Source organism: Eptatretus burgeri, chromosome 8, assembly GCF_056783735.1.
Source record: "Eptatretus burgeri isolate ZD-2024b chromosome 8, Ebu_testis_v1, whole genome shotgun sequence".
Classification (NCBI taxonomy): Eukaryota; Metazoa; Chordata; class Myxini; order Myxiniformes; family Myxinidae; genus Eptatretus; species Eptatretus burgeri.
The window spans coordinates 107,881,198-107,898,837 of NC_140968.1; the positions used below are offsets into that span (position 1 = coordinate 107,881,198).

Genomic DNA, 17,640 nt, shown 5'->3' on the forward strand with positions numbered 1-17,640 from the left:
TAATTCCTGGGGTTAACGGATAAGAAAGGGCGAATTAAGGGTTCATTCAGAGTTCAATCTCAATTTGGCGCCCAACACCCGTTCTGATCTCATAAGATTGCTTCACCCATCCACTAACTAAATTCATCACTTAAGAACGATTTTTGTCTGGGGTTTACGGATAAGAAGGGTCTTAAGGGCGCAAGGGTCTTCACATAGTCGGAGAAGGAAACACAAGAGGCAGAGGGCACATTGAGATAATGAAAAAAAAAAGCGATGACGCAGGTGTAGTCGATGTTGATTCTAATGTGTATTGTAATATATGTTGCATGATGATCATCAAATGCAAGTGATATAAAGGCAAGATGAACACAAAACATTCTCAGTGAAATCGATTTCATATACACTGACGGGCGATGTTGTTATAACCCGGGGACAATTTAACACAATGGGGGTCGAAAAATGAACATAGCATAAGGAAATTGAAAGTGAAGAGGGTGACTATACGATGGATGCACTGTCATTATGAGTTTTATTAGATTACGACAAAATATCGTCCCTGTGCTAAGAGTCATAAAGAGATGACATGACAATGCCGTAAACACAGAATGATATAAGAAATCTGTCGAATGTGTTCGAAGATGGGTCTACATCTGGTTCACGAACAGATGCATTTTTTTAACAAACTTCAGATGCGTGTCTCGACTCCACTTCTGAACTGCTCTCTGAATCAGAGCCAGCGATTCGAATAATATGATAGGTTATCAAAAACTAAACGTGGTACATATCAGAGACTATAACGAATAAAAATTACTGACCATTACAAAGCAAAAATAACTTTGAGGATCTCAGCCCACCTAAACAGGTTTGACATTTCAGGTATTTTGGCTCATTCACCCTTCAGAATTATTACTATCATGATCATTCATCATCATAATCATCATCATTATCATCATCATCATCATCATCATCATCACTTCTTGCTTCACCTTCAGGTGATGAATTGATCATCAGACCATCCGTTCTGGACGGATCACCGTCAGCATCCATTTCAACTGGTATTTCTGGAACAAGCACCTGGGGCAGTTGCTGTCCATCAAACCAGATGACTCGATAGTGACCATCAACTTTTTCCCATCCCGCAGTTGAAGATTTCGGTATGGTAGCCAGGTGGGAACTGCCCCACATTGGAGCCACAAAACCAGTCCTTACACTATGTGGCCGCAACTCAGCTGAGCCAGGCGGGATGCTGCTGCCTTCGATGCTCTTCAGTTTGTCGAACGGTCGCATGGAATTCGATTTGCGGTTTTACGTGCGATTGCCAACATCGAATCGGTAGTTGTTCAGCGTCGTGGTCTTTTTCGCACCGTACATGAGGCAAACGAACTCCTCGAGGACGGCAAGCATTTCATCATCCGGCTCTTTGTAGCTGAGGGATGAAAAACCTTGAATGAACTTGTCGTGGGCACACATTATATCATACGGCCGTTTCTTCCCTTTCCTTGCGAATGCTGATGTGTAGTCACATCCCGTGAATGCATGCAGGCCAGGCAGAGCTGCGCACACATCCGGACCGATTTGCACTGCTACATTAATATCGTTCACGTAGCGTCGATTATCCTTACCGGACGTCCCAACTTCCATCCAAATTGTACATGTAAATCGATGAACATGGTGAAGGAGAATCACCAGTATGTCGGTGTCCGAGCACGTACTACAATGTCGCCATCTTGACAATCAAGGTCAGCCACTGTCAAATGGAAGCACAATCTCGTGTCTGCCTCTGGGTGATTACAGAACAGATCTTGAATTAATTATTTCTGCACTCCACCATTCACAACAGAATACTTGGCACATTTACCGTTGACACCGAGGAAAACGATTCTTCCTTCCAGAATGTGTCGGTACTGCTCCCCAGCCCAATCATCCATCATGAATTCCGGTAGACCTCTCTTGAAGGAACTCGATTTCAGAGCTTTCTCAATGTTCTTCGGTCTTATCTGGTCCGGGCCACTGATAACGTAACGTTGCTCTTCGGCTCCTCGTCTTTCCCGTTCGCAGTCCTTAATAAAAGGTTCCTCGTAAGTGTCAAATGCTATGTCTATATGTTTTGACTGGTGGGATAAGGCCGAAACGAGGATACCCCGTGACAGACCACCGTAAGTCAGGGGTAGGTTTGGTGGTAGGCAGTGAAGGAGAAAATTTCCATCTATCAGATGTACCTTCGCATCAGTCGGATGGCCGTGATCAGGTACTGTTTTTTCCAACTTGTTGAAAAGGGTGCTCTTTGCTGTATGCACCATTGAACCATCGCCGCTACACAAAGACAGCGGCACAGGTGTGAGTGGACATGTGAAGAGGAATTCGAGGTCCACTTCGGCCTTAGCCGCGATGAAGGCTAGTCTTCCGAGTAACTGGCTTGTACATTTCACTTCTGCCTCCTTTGAGTTCTGTGGGGCACGTTGGTTGGTTACGCACTGTTTCGCGAATGTCAAAAGTTTGTTGCAGGTAATAGGTCGCCCAAAGCGTGTCGGATCATCAAGGCATTCGTGAACGAATTTCTCATGCATCCTGCAACCTCCCTGCGGTACACTGAGCAGAGAATTATTGACGGCAATGGGGACACTCTTCCCTGTGCTGATATTGATTAGCGGCGCATCAGTATCGATGGCGAATGGATTTACCGACGAGACAATGCTTGAGGTGATTCGCTTGAGATCCTCGTTGTCGCGTTTGATTCTCGATGGACTGAGTTCCATTTGAGTGTCGCTATGATGTATCAGTCCGACCATAGTTAAGGCCTCACTTGCAATTGCTGCACGACTGTCCTTCGTGACACTCCAACGAACGCGCACAGTGTAGTTGTTTGTCGCCGATGTGAATCCAGTCATCCTCGCTGCATCTGCATTGACTGTCTGCTCTAATGTGAGGTCAACTGGTAGGCGTGTAAACTCGTTATTGGTCCTTCTAACCGAGAACGCTCCAGCATTCAGTGTGTTCCTCAATCCTGGATGCGTAATTTCTATATTCATGAGATACAAACGGTATTTGGCCATCCATCTCGGGTAGTTCTGCCGGTTCATGGCGAAAAACAAATCAGTCAGCTCAGTGAGTGCCATGGTGAATAGCTCAACGTCATTTTCACGGCATGCGCGGTCAACGATACGGTAGAGTTCGACAAGCTTCACATACATCCTCCAGAACTGAGGTGTTGGTCCCTGAGTGCCCTCAAGAGTTTGGTTCGTATATTCATCATATGCCCGATAGACATCACGAAACGTATCGCTCTCACATACTGTGTCGATCTCCATTGGCGTGGTGAATTTGAAGACCTTTAGCTCATGAAGCACTTGATCTTTTTCTGGGTATTCAGAAAGAAACTGACGAAAGTGCAGGATCTCCATGGCAAGGGCGAACATTTGGTGGAGGCGTTTGCACCGGTTGAAGTAGTAGCATTCGATAAGTCCTCTGAGGGAATTCGAAGCGAGCAGCCCAGACTCGATCAACAGCTCAGGTCTGCCTGACTCTGCAATCATCTTTCCGATGGATCGAAAATGGCAGAGCTGGATGTGGAACATACCAAACATGATGAACACATCATCGAATTCCGGTTGATCAGTGACTTGGATTTTGTGTGCGTTTTTGGCAACATCCAAATCATAAGTTACCAAGGCATACATCTGACCGCATTCCTCGGCACACCATTTGCTGATACGCATCGTTTCGGCGGCGACGTCATCTTTCGTTGGTGCTTTGTCGAGATTTGGCATGTAGTACACGTTTTGCTTTAGCAACGCATCCTGATGAAATCGAGCGTTGAATCCTGACCACATCGGCATATCATTCGCTCCGAAACAGTGACCCATCATCCATACTTTGTCCAGTTTCCGGGCACGCTGTGTCAGGTCCGGAAGCTCGATATCGGTGTCTGTAGTCGAACATATCCATCTTCGGGTTTTTTTCGATATGGGGGGATTTCCGCGGGTGGCAATACCAATTTCCTCTTCATTTTTCGTTTGCTGGACCCTGCCGATGACATTAAAGGGGTCACGTTTGGTGCTGTCACAGTGGACTGACGGACAGTCCTAATGGGAGGATCTGTATTTTCTATCTCTTCTACAAGCAGTGGCTGATTTTGGTATAAGATACCCATTGTATCATGGAGCGTATCAGACCCAGACAGCGTGTGGGTAAGTTCATTGTAGTTATCCCAAGCGTTACCCATAACAAGACCGTGCGCTGTGCCATCGGGAGCGCATTTGTCCTTCTCTATAATTGCGCTTGCCAATTCTCTCTCCAGCTCTTCTTCCTTGCTGTAACTGATGCCATACCCAAATTTGTTGAGCACCGTGAGTATTTTCCAGCTACCGGTAAGGGATTTTATCAACATAGAGAGCAGTATGTGTTTTCGTGGCATGACTCTGCCATTGCGAACAATAAAGAGTGCATCTTCGCGAGCACACATGGCTCTACGTCTTACCGATTCAGAATGTGCCTCCATGTTGGGTCCGCCGAACAAAACTCTATAGAATGTTTCAACCAGTTCGGGGGATTTACCCTCCCCTCTAAGCAAGGAATCCATATCAAATGGATCACTCAATGGTGTTTTTTTTTCCATCCCTTTCAATGCCATCCTCAACAACAATGCTGCCATGAATACTTGGCCTTCCGGCGATGATTTGAAATCATAGACAACCTTGATGGAGGCATAGTCTAAAAGGCTGTTATGGACGATGGCGCCCGACTTTCTATTCTCAGGAGTGTACACGTCACCCTTCCAACAAGACATTTCCGCAGAAGCTCAGCGAGGTATGAAGTACTACTGATGGAAGACTCCTCGCCGAGTTCATCACAAATGTCTAAGTACCGATCGTAGATGGATTTGAGATATTCTGGACGACTACCAAGAAGCACATTTGCCTTGACATAGGCAAGAATGTCGCCGAAGGCACGTTTTGCCTTTTCTGATGAATTGGAGTCCTTCGTTTTTGATCTCAGCGCAGCTTTGAGTCTCTGATTCCCACAGCTGTGGTGAAACTTCGCCTCTTTTGCGATCAAATCGATACCAGCTATCTTTTGCAGTACGTGAGATTCATTTAGGATCTGTGCTGCATCCCTTATTTTCTGTTCTGCTTCCTTGGTTTGACAATTTCCGAGGCCCTCCTTCCGCCCATCACTTAGAGATTTACACACTTTATCACAGTATAGACAAATAGCCGGAAGAAGGCCAATGCGCGACTGTGTTGGTGACGTTGCTGCTGAACGCAGCTGCGTAGTGCGCACAGCTTCATGTTGATCAGCAACAAGCGTTGAAGATGGAACGGCTGTGAAATTTTTATCGCACTTACTGTGATATCCGTCAAGTTGATCAGGGGTTTCTGGCAGGTTGTCAATCACGAGGCAATATTTGGACTCTGCGAACTTCGTCATTGTCCTTCTACTTTCGGCAGCTTTGCGAACCGTTATCCATTTCTCATCTGTCATTTTCATGATTTTGCCTGCTTCGTTTGGGATAACGTGGATGATACAGTGCTATGGTTGAACCGGCACAGTAACAGTGCGGTTGTCATCTGAAAACGTAAAAGACTTGATTCAAAGGTCATTCAGTGAAAATATAACATGACCTGAACATATCTGACAGACCTGTTAGACGAATGGTTGAACTTCTATGTTTTTGTCACTCCCAGGGCACCGCCATCTTGCGAACATGAATTTGATGGATAAAACTATAAGAACTTTTGGTCATCGTATTGCGATGCTTATATTACATGCAGCAAGTATAGCACTGGAAACTAAAAGACGCGAAGGTAAAGAGGAAAAAGAAACTCACCCTCGACTTCTGGTCTCTCAGTTAAATTCTGTGATGGTGGAAATGCTGACGTCTCTGTCTCCACGTTGGCAGCCATTTCAGGCGACTCTTCTGGATTCATTTCGTTTGCAGGCCAGAAAGGCCTTGAGGTGGCAGCGTGGTTTCACTTCGACTACCGTCTTGTCTGCTAAAGCATCCTACTACTGTATACATGGGCCTAGCTACAGCTGTTGGCGCTGGTCATCGGAGACGTGTCGAAAGACAAGTGGAGATTATTCTGGTCTTATCTATTTCGTTTATTTGTACGGTGATACACCAGCGATGTTCATATAAACTTTAAGCATATACCGGATGAGGAGAGGATTTCTCAGTTTGCGAATCATCTCATTGTCAAGGTCGGCCCAGAAAATGCTACCTGTACTGGTAGAAGTGGATCTCGAAAAAGTGAAAATTTTTAACCCTGTCCCACAAATTTATATTTTCTCATCTATTTCCTAATTTATATCTACGCCTCCGGAGCGTATTCTATGTTCATTAAACGGTTGGCGATGAAGACAACGCAATGGAACCAGGCATTCGGAATGTGGTTGTAATTTGTATTCCAGATGCTATGTGAAGACCCTTGCGCCCTTAAGACCCTTCTTATCCGTAAACCCCAGACAAAAATCGTTCTTAAGTGATGAATTTAGTAGGTGGATGGGTAAAGCAATCTTATGAGATCAGAACGGGTGTTGGGCGCCAAATTGAGATTGAACTCTTCATGAACCCTTAATTAGCCCTTTCTTATCCGTTAACCCCAGGGATTAAAACTGATTAACAAATGTAATTAAAACACATCTCACACTATGTGTCCAAATACCGAAGGGGCAGTTTGGGCGTGATGTTTAGATTGGAAGGGCAAGAAGGGTCTACTTTAAGGATCAAATATTCCTTAACCCCAAGAAAGCCGCACTGAAGAAATCACTTTTTATAAATTTAGCCAGCGTATGCCGACGTATGAAAAATTTGTCTAAAACGCTGGCACACATCGAATACGTTATGGGTAAGGTTGGTATACGTTAAGAGCACGCTGGCATACGTCGTAGTACACTGGCATACGTCGTAGTACGCCGAGCTGTTAGACAAATTTTCCATGCTTGAAATTTTTCGACGTATGCCAGCGTATGACTCACATGTTCGGCATAACGCTGGCCATACGTTCTAGGCACGTTACGCGATCGTTGACACACATTGACACACGTTACTTGTAAGTTACTCATAAGTCGAAACACGTTGAGGTAATGTTTAGCGTCAGTGTTCCAGACTCCCTGGTTTTTTTTTTTTGGTTTTTTTTTCTTCGGTATGGCGGTGATGTTGACACTTCAATTTCTGGTGCAGTTATAATATAATGTAATTAATAGGCTACCGCTCACCGATTTAAATCAGAACCGCACTACAAATCGAAGTGTCAAGATCACCGTCATACTGAAGGAAAAAAAAAAAACAAAAAAAAAAAACAGGGAGTCTGGAACATTGACGCGAACCATTACCTTGACGTGTTTCGACTTATGAGTAACATACAAGTAACGTCTGTCGATGTGTGTCAACGATCGCGTAACGTGCCTACAACTTATGCCAGCGTATGCGGAACGTGTGTCATACGCAGAGTACGTCGAGAAATTTTTAACATGCTGAAAATTTCTCGACGTACTTGGCGTATGACGACGTATGCCAGAAAACTACGACGTATGCCAGCGTACTACGACGTATCCTAGAGTGCTCTTAACGTATACAAAACTTACCCATAACGTATTCGACGTGTGCCAGCTTGGTTCGGCAAATTTTTCATACGTCGGCATACGCTGGCTAAAACGTCAAGGTGTGACAGCGGCTTGACACTTCGATGTCGAGTGCGGTTATGATTTGAATCGTCGAGCCGCAGACTATTAATAGGCTACGCCACGTGATCGTCGGCGATACGCTGCCGCACGCTCTGCATAAGTTAGACTCATTGGGCATAAGTTGTGAACACCGACAACACGCTCAGCATTTGCTGATATAAGTTATCTATATGTTATCGAAACGTTCTGTGTACGTTACTAGTGCGTTATGCATACGTCCAACTCGTTATGAATACGTCCAAAACTGGGAAAAACATCAATAGTTCAGCGTACGCCAGCGTTTTACATGCATTTTGATACCTTGCCATACGCTGACTAAAACGTCAAGGTGTGACAGGGCCCTGTCACACCTTGTAGGACACAACTGTAGGAGGATTACAGCAACAAACAACCAAACACCGGTCCATTATTTATTGTATGGATGCTTGGTGCTCTGTTATCTTGCTTTTCTTGTACTCCTCTACATTTCCTCCTGATGATGTTTTTACATTCGATTGTCAACATTAATCCTCTGTATCACCATGCTGAGTACATGTGTTTCTTATGAACAAGATGTTGAAATTGTCTAACACCCAATCAACACTACCCCCTACCCCACGTCAATGCACAGCTGTCACCGCGGTGACCATACCTGCTGCACTCTGTCTACTCGCTCTCCTAGCTCGACACTACATCAGACACAAGCGCAAGCTCAAAGTGTCCCAAGTCACAAGGGTCGGGACCCCCGCACGTGCACACCCTGCTGGCATGGATGGAGGAAGTACGGAGTATTTTATTTGATTTGTGCAGCGCTGGACTGCGAAGCAGAAGATCAGCTCTGGTTCTGTTTTGCAATGGCACCTGATTAATCAAGTGAAGCACTTTAATGTGTGTGCCAGCATCAGCTCCATTTTTACTTCATTCTGGAGCCCACAAGCTGCAGCCAAAATGGTCTTTCACTCCACTTTGTGTTTTTGTAATGTGATTCTTGTTTTATTTTTCATACACTTATTTTATGTGTTTTTAATGTCCTAGCCTTTTTACTTGTTAGCTAACGCAGACACGCACACACACACACACACACACACACACACACACACACACACACACACACACACACACACACACACCTCATACAATGATGGCAAAGTGTTTTGTTTGAAGACATAAGAAAGCAAAATAATAATTAACTAAAGGTTTATTTTAAATCAAATTCCATCACGGTGAAATGCCGAATCAAGGTAAGCTTTACAATCATTAATCTTTCAATTAAAACAAATATCACATCTCAGGTGAACTGTGTGTGTGTGTGTGTGTGTGTGTGTGTGTGTGTGTGTGTGTGTGTGTGTGTGTGTGTGTGTGTGTGTGTGTGTGTGTGTGTGTGTGTGTGTGTGTGTTTTTGTACGTGCATGAACTGGGTTAGATATCTTTTGTCAAAAGGAAGAGAAATACAAAGATGAATTGTTTGATCCACATGGACACATAGGGTAGTTCAAAGGTCACCATGTAAGTTGGCATTGATTGTATTGTCTCGTTATAATACAAGGTCACGTGTCCACTGAATAATGTGCAAATCATCGTGCCATTACAAACAAGCACAGTGAAAACAAACATTTCCTCTCCTGAAGAACTTTGGCGCTTCTTTTCCTCCGGAACTTTGGCTCGAGTTGCCGGTGCTGAGCAGCACGTGAGTAGATGTTTTGTGTGAAGTTCAATGCAAGTGTCCATGAAGTGAGATCATCACTCTCCAAAGTCTAACTCATGGTATTTAGCATCCAGACAAAACTTCTGAAAACGAGTGAGATTTCCTTATCTTCTTCAGAATAGTTTACGCCATTCTATGTGCACCGATCAAGGAATCTTCTTTTTCATTATATGACAAAGGGCCTCATCCAAGTTCATCTGAGTGTGAATGTTGTGAAGTGAAGTTTCTAAAATAACAGAATCCTGCACTGACAGCATTACCATCTCCTGGTTACTGGAACAGCAAAGTCAATCGTTTCAAGGAGGTGTCCTGCACTAGTGTACGGAACTGAGCTACTTTGAGGCCTGTGACTGATATGCCCAACGAGGTGTCCGGCACCAGTGTATGGAACGCTGTTTAAGGCCTGTGACTGATACGTCCAACGAGGTGTACGGAACGCTGTTTAAGGCCTGTGACTGATACGTCCAACGAGGTGTCCGGCACCAGTGTATGGAACGCTGTTTAAGGCCTGTGACTGATACGTCTAACGAGGTGTCCGGCACCAGTGTACGGAACGCTGTTTAAGGCCTGTGACTGATACGTCTAACGAGGTGTCCGGCACCCGTGTACAGAACGCTGTTTAAGGCCTGCTACTGATATGTCCAATTTTATCACTGGATCAAATTATGTGCCTTTTGCAACCCGGGCGAGATGCTTTGCATCATGCAGGCTTTGCTTGATGAAGTTAAATCCAGAATCATACTGCAAGGTTAAATGTGACATTACCTCCCTGCCCTCCAGGGTGCACAGCAATGTAATCAACTGATAAATACACTTTTCATAAACTTGGTTAATTTGAAAAACAGTCTGTATTTGTACTCATCGTGTGCCCCTTCGGTTTACTTGTAGAATAGAAAGATGCTTAAGTTCACATAAAACACCGCACAGAATTGTCACCTCCTCAACTTCACGTAAAACACCGCACGGAATCATCACCTCAACTTCACGTAAAACACCGCACGGAATCATCACCTCGACTTCACGTAAAACACCGCACGGAATCATCACCTCAACTTCAAGTAAAACACCGCACGGAATAATCACCTCGACTTCACGTAAAACACCGCACGGAATAATCACCTCAACTTCAAGTAAAACACCGCACGGAATCATCACCTCAACTTCAAGTAAAACACCGCACGGAATAATCACCTCAACTTCAAGTAAAACACCGCACGGAATAATCACCTCGACTTCACGTAAAACACCGCACGGAATAATCACCTCAACTTCAAGTAAAACACCGCACGGAATAATCACCTCAACTTCAAGTAAAACACCGTGCGGAATCATCACCTCAACTTCACGTAAAACACCGCACGGAATAATCACCTCAACTTCAAGTAAAACACCGCACGGAATAATCACCTCGACTTCACGTAAAACACCGCACGGAATAATCACCTCAACTTCAAGTAAAACACCGCACGGAATAATCACCTCGACTTCACGTAAAACACCGCACGGAATCATCACCTCAACTTCAAGTAAAACACCGTGCGGAATCATCACCTCAACTTCACGTAAAACACCGCACGGAATCATCACCTCGACTTCACGTAAAACACCGCACGGAATCATCACCTCAACTTCAAGTAAAACACCGTGCGGAATTATCACCTCAACTTCACGTAAAACACCGCACGGAATCATCACCTCAACTTCAAGTAAAACACCGTGCGGAATCATCACCTCAACTTCAAGTAAAACACCGTGCGGAATCATCACCTCAACTTCAAGTAAAACACCGTGCGGAATCATCACCTCAACTTCACGTAAAACACCGTGCGGAATCATCACCTCAACTTCACGTAAAACACCGCACGGAATCATCACCTCAACTTCAAGTAAAACACTGCGCTGGAATTGTCAACTCCAAAATCATCAAATGTACACTGATAAATTTGGTTTTGTCGTGATCTCAGCCAAGAACAGACAAGCAATCACACTGAGGTAGAGGTTTTCCAATCACTATAAACACCCTCACCTGTTTGTGAGTGGAGAGTCTGTTTCACTTTTCATCCTCCAAACAGATAACGAAGCAAAGGAAGCAATTCACTCACTTCTCCAATCACCTGTGAACGTACCTTTGGCTAATTGTCCTTTTCAGGGTTATCAAAACCACATTATTATGTTGATTTGGTTACAAATGTCTGTTTTATATTGGTTCAACAATCTGATACATTTTACAATATCAACACTTTTAACCAATTTTTCTCCACCTTTATGGCTGGAACAAACGAAATCCCTTTCCTTTGCCACAAAGAAACACTTTACACATTCCAACTGAACTGCCTTATAAGAATCTTCACTGGATCTTTAACAGGGACGAGGTGAAAAACTCCTTGAAAAGGGCTTCTCCGGATACTATGGTGGAAATGATTGTGTGATGCCACAAAGCAAGACCTCAAGGTAGAGAACTGCACAGATGTGTGATGTGAGGACTTGAACCATTCGGGTTTGAGCCAGACTGCCTTTTGGGACTTTCACAATGAAATAAGTGGTAACAAAAACACCTGATCATTGTTTCAGTTGAAAGGTGTGCACTTGGTCCGACATGATGGCTTTAATCTTCTCAGTGAGAGCTTCGAACATATTTTCACTTTTCATCCTCAAGAAGAGGAGTCTTCAGCAGACCCAATGAATTGGATATTTGGTGGTGGTGCACTGCACACAACTCTCCTGCCTAGTACTGTATGAGTGTTTGACATGCCGGGAAACCTCGTTTCTCATGGTCTTCAAATGTAGCTAGCCTGGTGCAGGCATGATGAACTCACTCATGCGAAATTATTGACAAGTTTATGTTCCACAGATGGGTTCATGTTCCACAGATGGGTTCATGTTCCACAGATGGGTTCATGTTCCATGTACAGTTCCACAGATGGGTTCATGTTCCACGCACAGTTCCACAAATGGGTTGATGTCCCACGTACAGTTCCACAGATGGGTTGATGTCCCATGTACAGTTCCACAGATGGGTTAATGGTCCACGTACAGTTCCACAGATGGGTTCATGTTCCACGTACAGTTTCACAGATGGGTTCATGGTCCACGTACAGTTCCACAGATGGGTTCATGTTCCACGTACAGTTCCACAGACGGGTTCATGTTCCATGTACAGTTCCACAGATGGGTTCATGTTCCATGTACAGTTCCGCAGATGGGTTCATGTTCCACGTACAGTTCCACAGATGGGTTGATGTCCCACGTACAGTTCCACAGATGGGTTCATGTTCCACGCACAGTTCCGCAGATGAGTTCATGTCCCACGTGCAGTTTCACAGATGGGTTCATGTTCCACGTACAGTTCCACAGATGGGTTGATGTCCCACGTACAGTTCCACAGATGGGTTCATATTGCACGCACAGTTCCACAGATGGGTTCATGTTCCACGCACAGTTCCACAGATGGGTTGATGTCCCATGTACAGTTCCACAGATGGGTTCATGTTCCGCGTACAGTTCCACAGATGGGTTCATGTTCCACGCACAGTTCCACAGATGGGTTGATGTCCCACGTACAGTCCCACAGATGGGTTCATGTTCCATGTACAGTTCCACAGATGGGTTCATGTTCCACGCACAGTTCCACAGATGGGTTCATGTTCCATGTACAGTTCCGCAGATGGGTTCATGTTCCGCGTACAGTTCCACAGATGGGATCATGTTCCACGTACAGTTCCACAGATGGGTTCATGTTCCACGTACAGTCCCACAGATGGGTTCATGTTCCATGTACAGTTCCACAGATGGGTTCATGTTCCATGTACAGTTCCACAGATGGGTTCATGTTCCACGCACAGTTCCACAGATGGGTTCATGTTCCATGCACAGTTCCACAGATGGGTTGATGTCCCACGTACAGTTCCACAGATGGGTTCATGTTCCATGTACAGTTCCACAGATGGGTTCATGTTCCATGTACAGTTCCACAGATGGGATCATGTTCCACGCACAGTTCCACAGATGGGTTCATGTTCCATGCACAGTTCCACAGATGGGTTCATGTTCCACGCACAGTTCCACAGATGGGTTCATGTTCCATGTACAGTTCCACAGATGGGTTCATGTTCCACGTACAGTTCCACAGATGGGATCATGTTCCACGTACAGTTCCACAGATGGGTTCATGTTCCACGTACAGTTCCACAGATGGGATCATGTTCCACGTACAGTTCCACAGATGGGTTCATGTTCCATGTACAGTTCCACAGATGGGTTCATGTTCCACGTACAGTTCCACAGATGGGATCATGTTCCACGTACAGTTCCACAGATGGGATCATGTTCCACGTACAGTTCCACAGATGGGTTCATGTTCCACGTACAGTTCCACAGATGGGATCATGTTCCATGTACATTTCCACAGATGGGTTCATGTTCCATGTACAGTTCCACAGATGGGTTCATGTCCCACGTACAGTTCCACAGATGGGTTCATGTTCCACGTACAGTTCCACAGATGGGTTCCTGTCCCACGTACAGTTCCACAGATGGGTTCATGTTCCACGTACAGTTCCACAGATGGGTTCATGTTTCACGTACAGTTCCACAGATGGGTTCATGTTCCACGTACAGTTCCACAGATGGCTTCATGGTCCACGTACAGTTCCACAGATGGGTTCATGTTCCACGTACAGTTCCACAGATGGGTTCATGTTCCATGTATGGTTCCACAGATGGGTTCATGTTCCATGTACGGTTCCACAGATTGGTTCATGTTCCATGTACAGTTCCACAGATTGGTTCATGTTCCATGTACAGTTCCACAGATGGGTTCATGTTCCATGTACAGTTCCACAGATGGGTTGATGTCCCACGTACAGTTCCACAGATGGGTTGATGTCCCACGTACAGTTCCACAGATGGGTTGATGTCCCACGTACAGTTCCACAGATGGGTTCATGTTCCACGTACAGTTCCACAGATGGGTTCATGTTCCACGTACAGTTCCACAGATGGGTTCATGTTCCATGTACAGTTCCACAGATGGGTTGATGTCCCACGTATAGTTCCACAGATGGGTTCATGTTCCACGTACAGTTCCACAGATGGGTTCATGTTCCATGCACAGTTCCACAGATGGGTTGATGTCCCACGTACAGTTCCACAGATGGGTTCATGTTCCACGTACAGTTCCACAGATGGGTTCATGTTCCACGCACAGTTCCTGATCACAGTTCGTGTTTTAAGCATAAGTACAAACTTGGTTTTGTTTCGTTTTCACAGCTACGAGTGTAAACATTGCTGATTGGATGCTCGTGTGGATGTGAATGTTGCATGTTGTGCTTGTTTACATGTTTTTATTTTCCTTATTCGTGAGATTTTTTTCACTCGTATAATAGTTTTTTTTTATTGCACATGTTTACACTTCACTATTTTAGTTAATTATTTCATAGTAATCATGAATTGTGGAGTCCAAAGAGTTGTTTCCTCGAATGTTGATAGTTTCCAAATTAATGAGCATTTTAAACACTTGGAGACATGATGATGCCGAACTGTACTGCTCTGTTTCCTCAAAGTATAAAAACAACCAATGAGCGAGTCAAAGACAGTCACCTTAACCCATTTCATGTCGTCAGGTTAAATCAAGGTGATGGACTGACGGAGAATCCAATGAACATTGTTTATCAAGAAGTGTTTGTTTCGTTAACTCCGCTGCCCGAGGTGAACTGAGTTTATCTATTCACCCCTGTTTGATTCTTGAAAAATCGACAACTGGCAAGTTTATTGCTTGGTCGCATGTGTCTTCTGTCTACGTCTGTTTGTTTTTCTTTGTTTGTCTGTTTCTTGCAAAATCGAAGGTTTTTCAAGTACATTGGTCAATCGATTTTGTTATTCTGTTTGTTTGTTTGTCAATTGCCTACAGGTCACAATTTTAAACCAATCTTCATGACACGTCACCACATGGTCGAGTTTGTCGTAAGGAAGAAGCCGATTGCTTTTAAGGTCAAAACGTCAACATAGGCCAAAGGTCAACAACTTAAGGTGGTGTTTCTACAATCATCAGTTTTCATCCGATTGACTTGAAATTTGAAGAGGATTTATATTTCAGGTCACTGAATTCAACCACCAATTTTTTTTTTTAGGTCAAATTTGTTTTTTTTGATTGTGCAAGTGTCGTGCTCTGCACGACGTCTTTTTGTGATTCTGTCTGTTTGTTAACCACCTACAAATCACAATTTTAAACCTATCCATGGAATTTCACCACCCGGTAAAGTTCATCATAAACAAGAAACCTGTTGTTTTTGATTGATTTTCAGGTCAAAAGTCATCTTGAGGTCAAATTTCTAAAATTGCCTTTTTTCATCGGATTGACTTGAAAATTGAACAGGATTTGCATTTTCGGTCATCGAATTGGGAAGCCCACTATTTTTGAGGTCAAAGGTCAACTCAAGGTCAAACTTCTAAAATGATAAATTTTCATCTGAAAAATTGTCAATTTTCATCTGGTTATCTTGAATGTTGAACAGCAATTGCATAGTCCCTCACTAAATTGGGAAACCACCTATTTTTGATGTCAAAGGTCAACTCAAGGTCGGCATTTCTAAAATCATCGTTTTTCCATCCGACTGACTTCAAATTTGAACAATATTTGCATATTGCATCATTTAAATCGATATTCGATTATTTTTGAGTTGAAAATGTCAAAGGTCAACTTTCTAAAATGAATTTTCATTTGAAAAAAAAACAATTTTCAGTCAATTGACCTGAGCCTTAATTGAGATCGCAAATTTTAATCTTAATGAAATGAAAAATTAAATGTATCCATGGCAACTTTTTTGGAGTTGGGGGGTGGGGGGGTGGGTATGGATTTTGCAAGTATCGTGCTGCACGCTATGTCTTTCTTGTCTGAACATGATATTTCAAAAAGTTATGTACGGATTATGGCAAAACTTGATGGATGAGTTGGGTCGATGACAAGATTTTGTTTCAGGTCCGGATTCAGATCTGGCCCATCAGTGGGATACAAAGCGTAAACTGTTCACCTGGTGTAGGTACGCGCTCTACCGAGTGCCATCCTTGTTCCCTTTGTCTTGTTCTAGTTTATTTCATTTTAAAATCAGTGATATGTAGATCGTCATGTTTATTACCTTAGGGAGACATGCTATTTCAGAAGTTTTCTTCACTGCTGCACTTCCATCAATCACACTTGGATATGGAAGTGCTTCCTCACTTTACTATATTTACTTCGCATGTCCTTCAAAATAACTCATCATGGATTTATATATGTTAAACAGTCTAACATCAATATATGCTGCACAATGTACACTTCATTACAACTTCATATCATCATCAACATTGTTTATCCTTATGTCTTCACGAACATTAAACCTTGTTTTGTTTATCTTCACCGACATCTCATTATGTATTTCTTTCCTTTCTATTCCTCTTCTACCTTTTTAACCGGCGTCCATTTTTCAGCGTAGACCTTTTTGATGTGTCGTGTTTGTTAGTTTACATCGGTGTGATTGAAGCAGACCAATGCAGAGACAAACTGCCAACCATGAGACAGCCTGCAGAATGGATTTTAAACAAATGCACCTGCAGGTTACCTGCTGGAGGATGTGGAAGAAAAGTGCCGTTTTTTTCAACCTGGCAGCAGATTATTAATTCCGTATTGCTATTAAAGGATTACGTGACCAACAGTAGATTTGTGAAACTGATAAGTATAGCTGATGTACACCATCAAGCAATTTCATCAAAGTGTTATTTCACTTTCATAAATGGTAGCTAGCTAGCCTCAAGATGCGTTGTTAACTGTACGAGGTATGGTGGTGGAAGTGGAGAGGTCTGATGTGCTCCACGTCTTGTATCCCATCACTGGAAATGTATGCACTCTGTTCCTTGCTGTTGTGGTTCTATGATGGTGTGGCCTCGTATGGTGGCCTAATTGCTGTTGACGCTTGTGTCGAGCCACCTTTAGACAAGTCCGAGCTGCGGCTTTGACAGTAAATGATGGTGGATGCAGCCGCAATTATCTGCGCTTTCGATTCCACATCAGGCATCGTGAGGCTGCAAATCATCACCTGCCAATGAAGTTCATCGGCCTTGTGCTTTGAAACCCAATCTTCGCAAACACCACTGGAATCTCCTGATGTTCCAAGCCGTAATCCAGCCCAATTTGACAGCTTGCTGATTGGCAGCTCCGACCGAAAGCAGCGTGGCTGCGCCCCAGGCGCACCGGTTATAGCCGTGCCTCGAGAATCTGCGGCGCCGTATGTTTCGCTGTCTTTGCTCCATACAAT

At 43.9% G+C, this 17,640-nt stretch overlaps 1 protein-coding gene across 1 annotated transcript in view; it reads left to right on the forward strand.

The window, feature by feature from the left end:
- LOC147022502 (contactin-associated protein-like 5) overlaps positions 1-17,414 on the forward strand; it is a 774,700-nt gene extending 757,286 nt beyond the window's left edge. The window contains exon 24 of the mRNA XM_085893466.1: positions 8,279-17,414. Within this exon, the coding sequence (XP_085749592.1) occupies positions 8,279-8,448 (170 nt within the window). The 3' untranslated portion in view covers positions 8,449-17,414. The remainder of the gene's footprint in view (positions 1-8,278) is intronic.
- Positions 17,415-17,640: the final 226 nt, after the last annotated feature.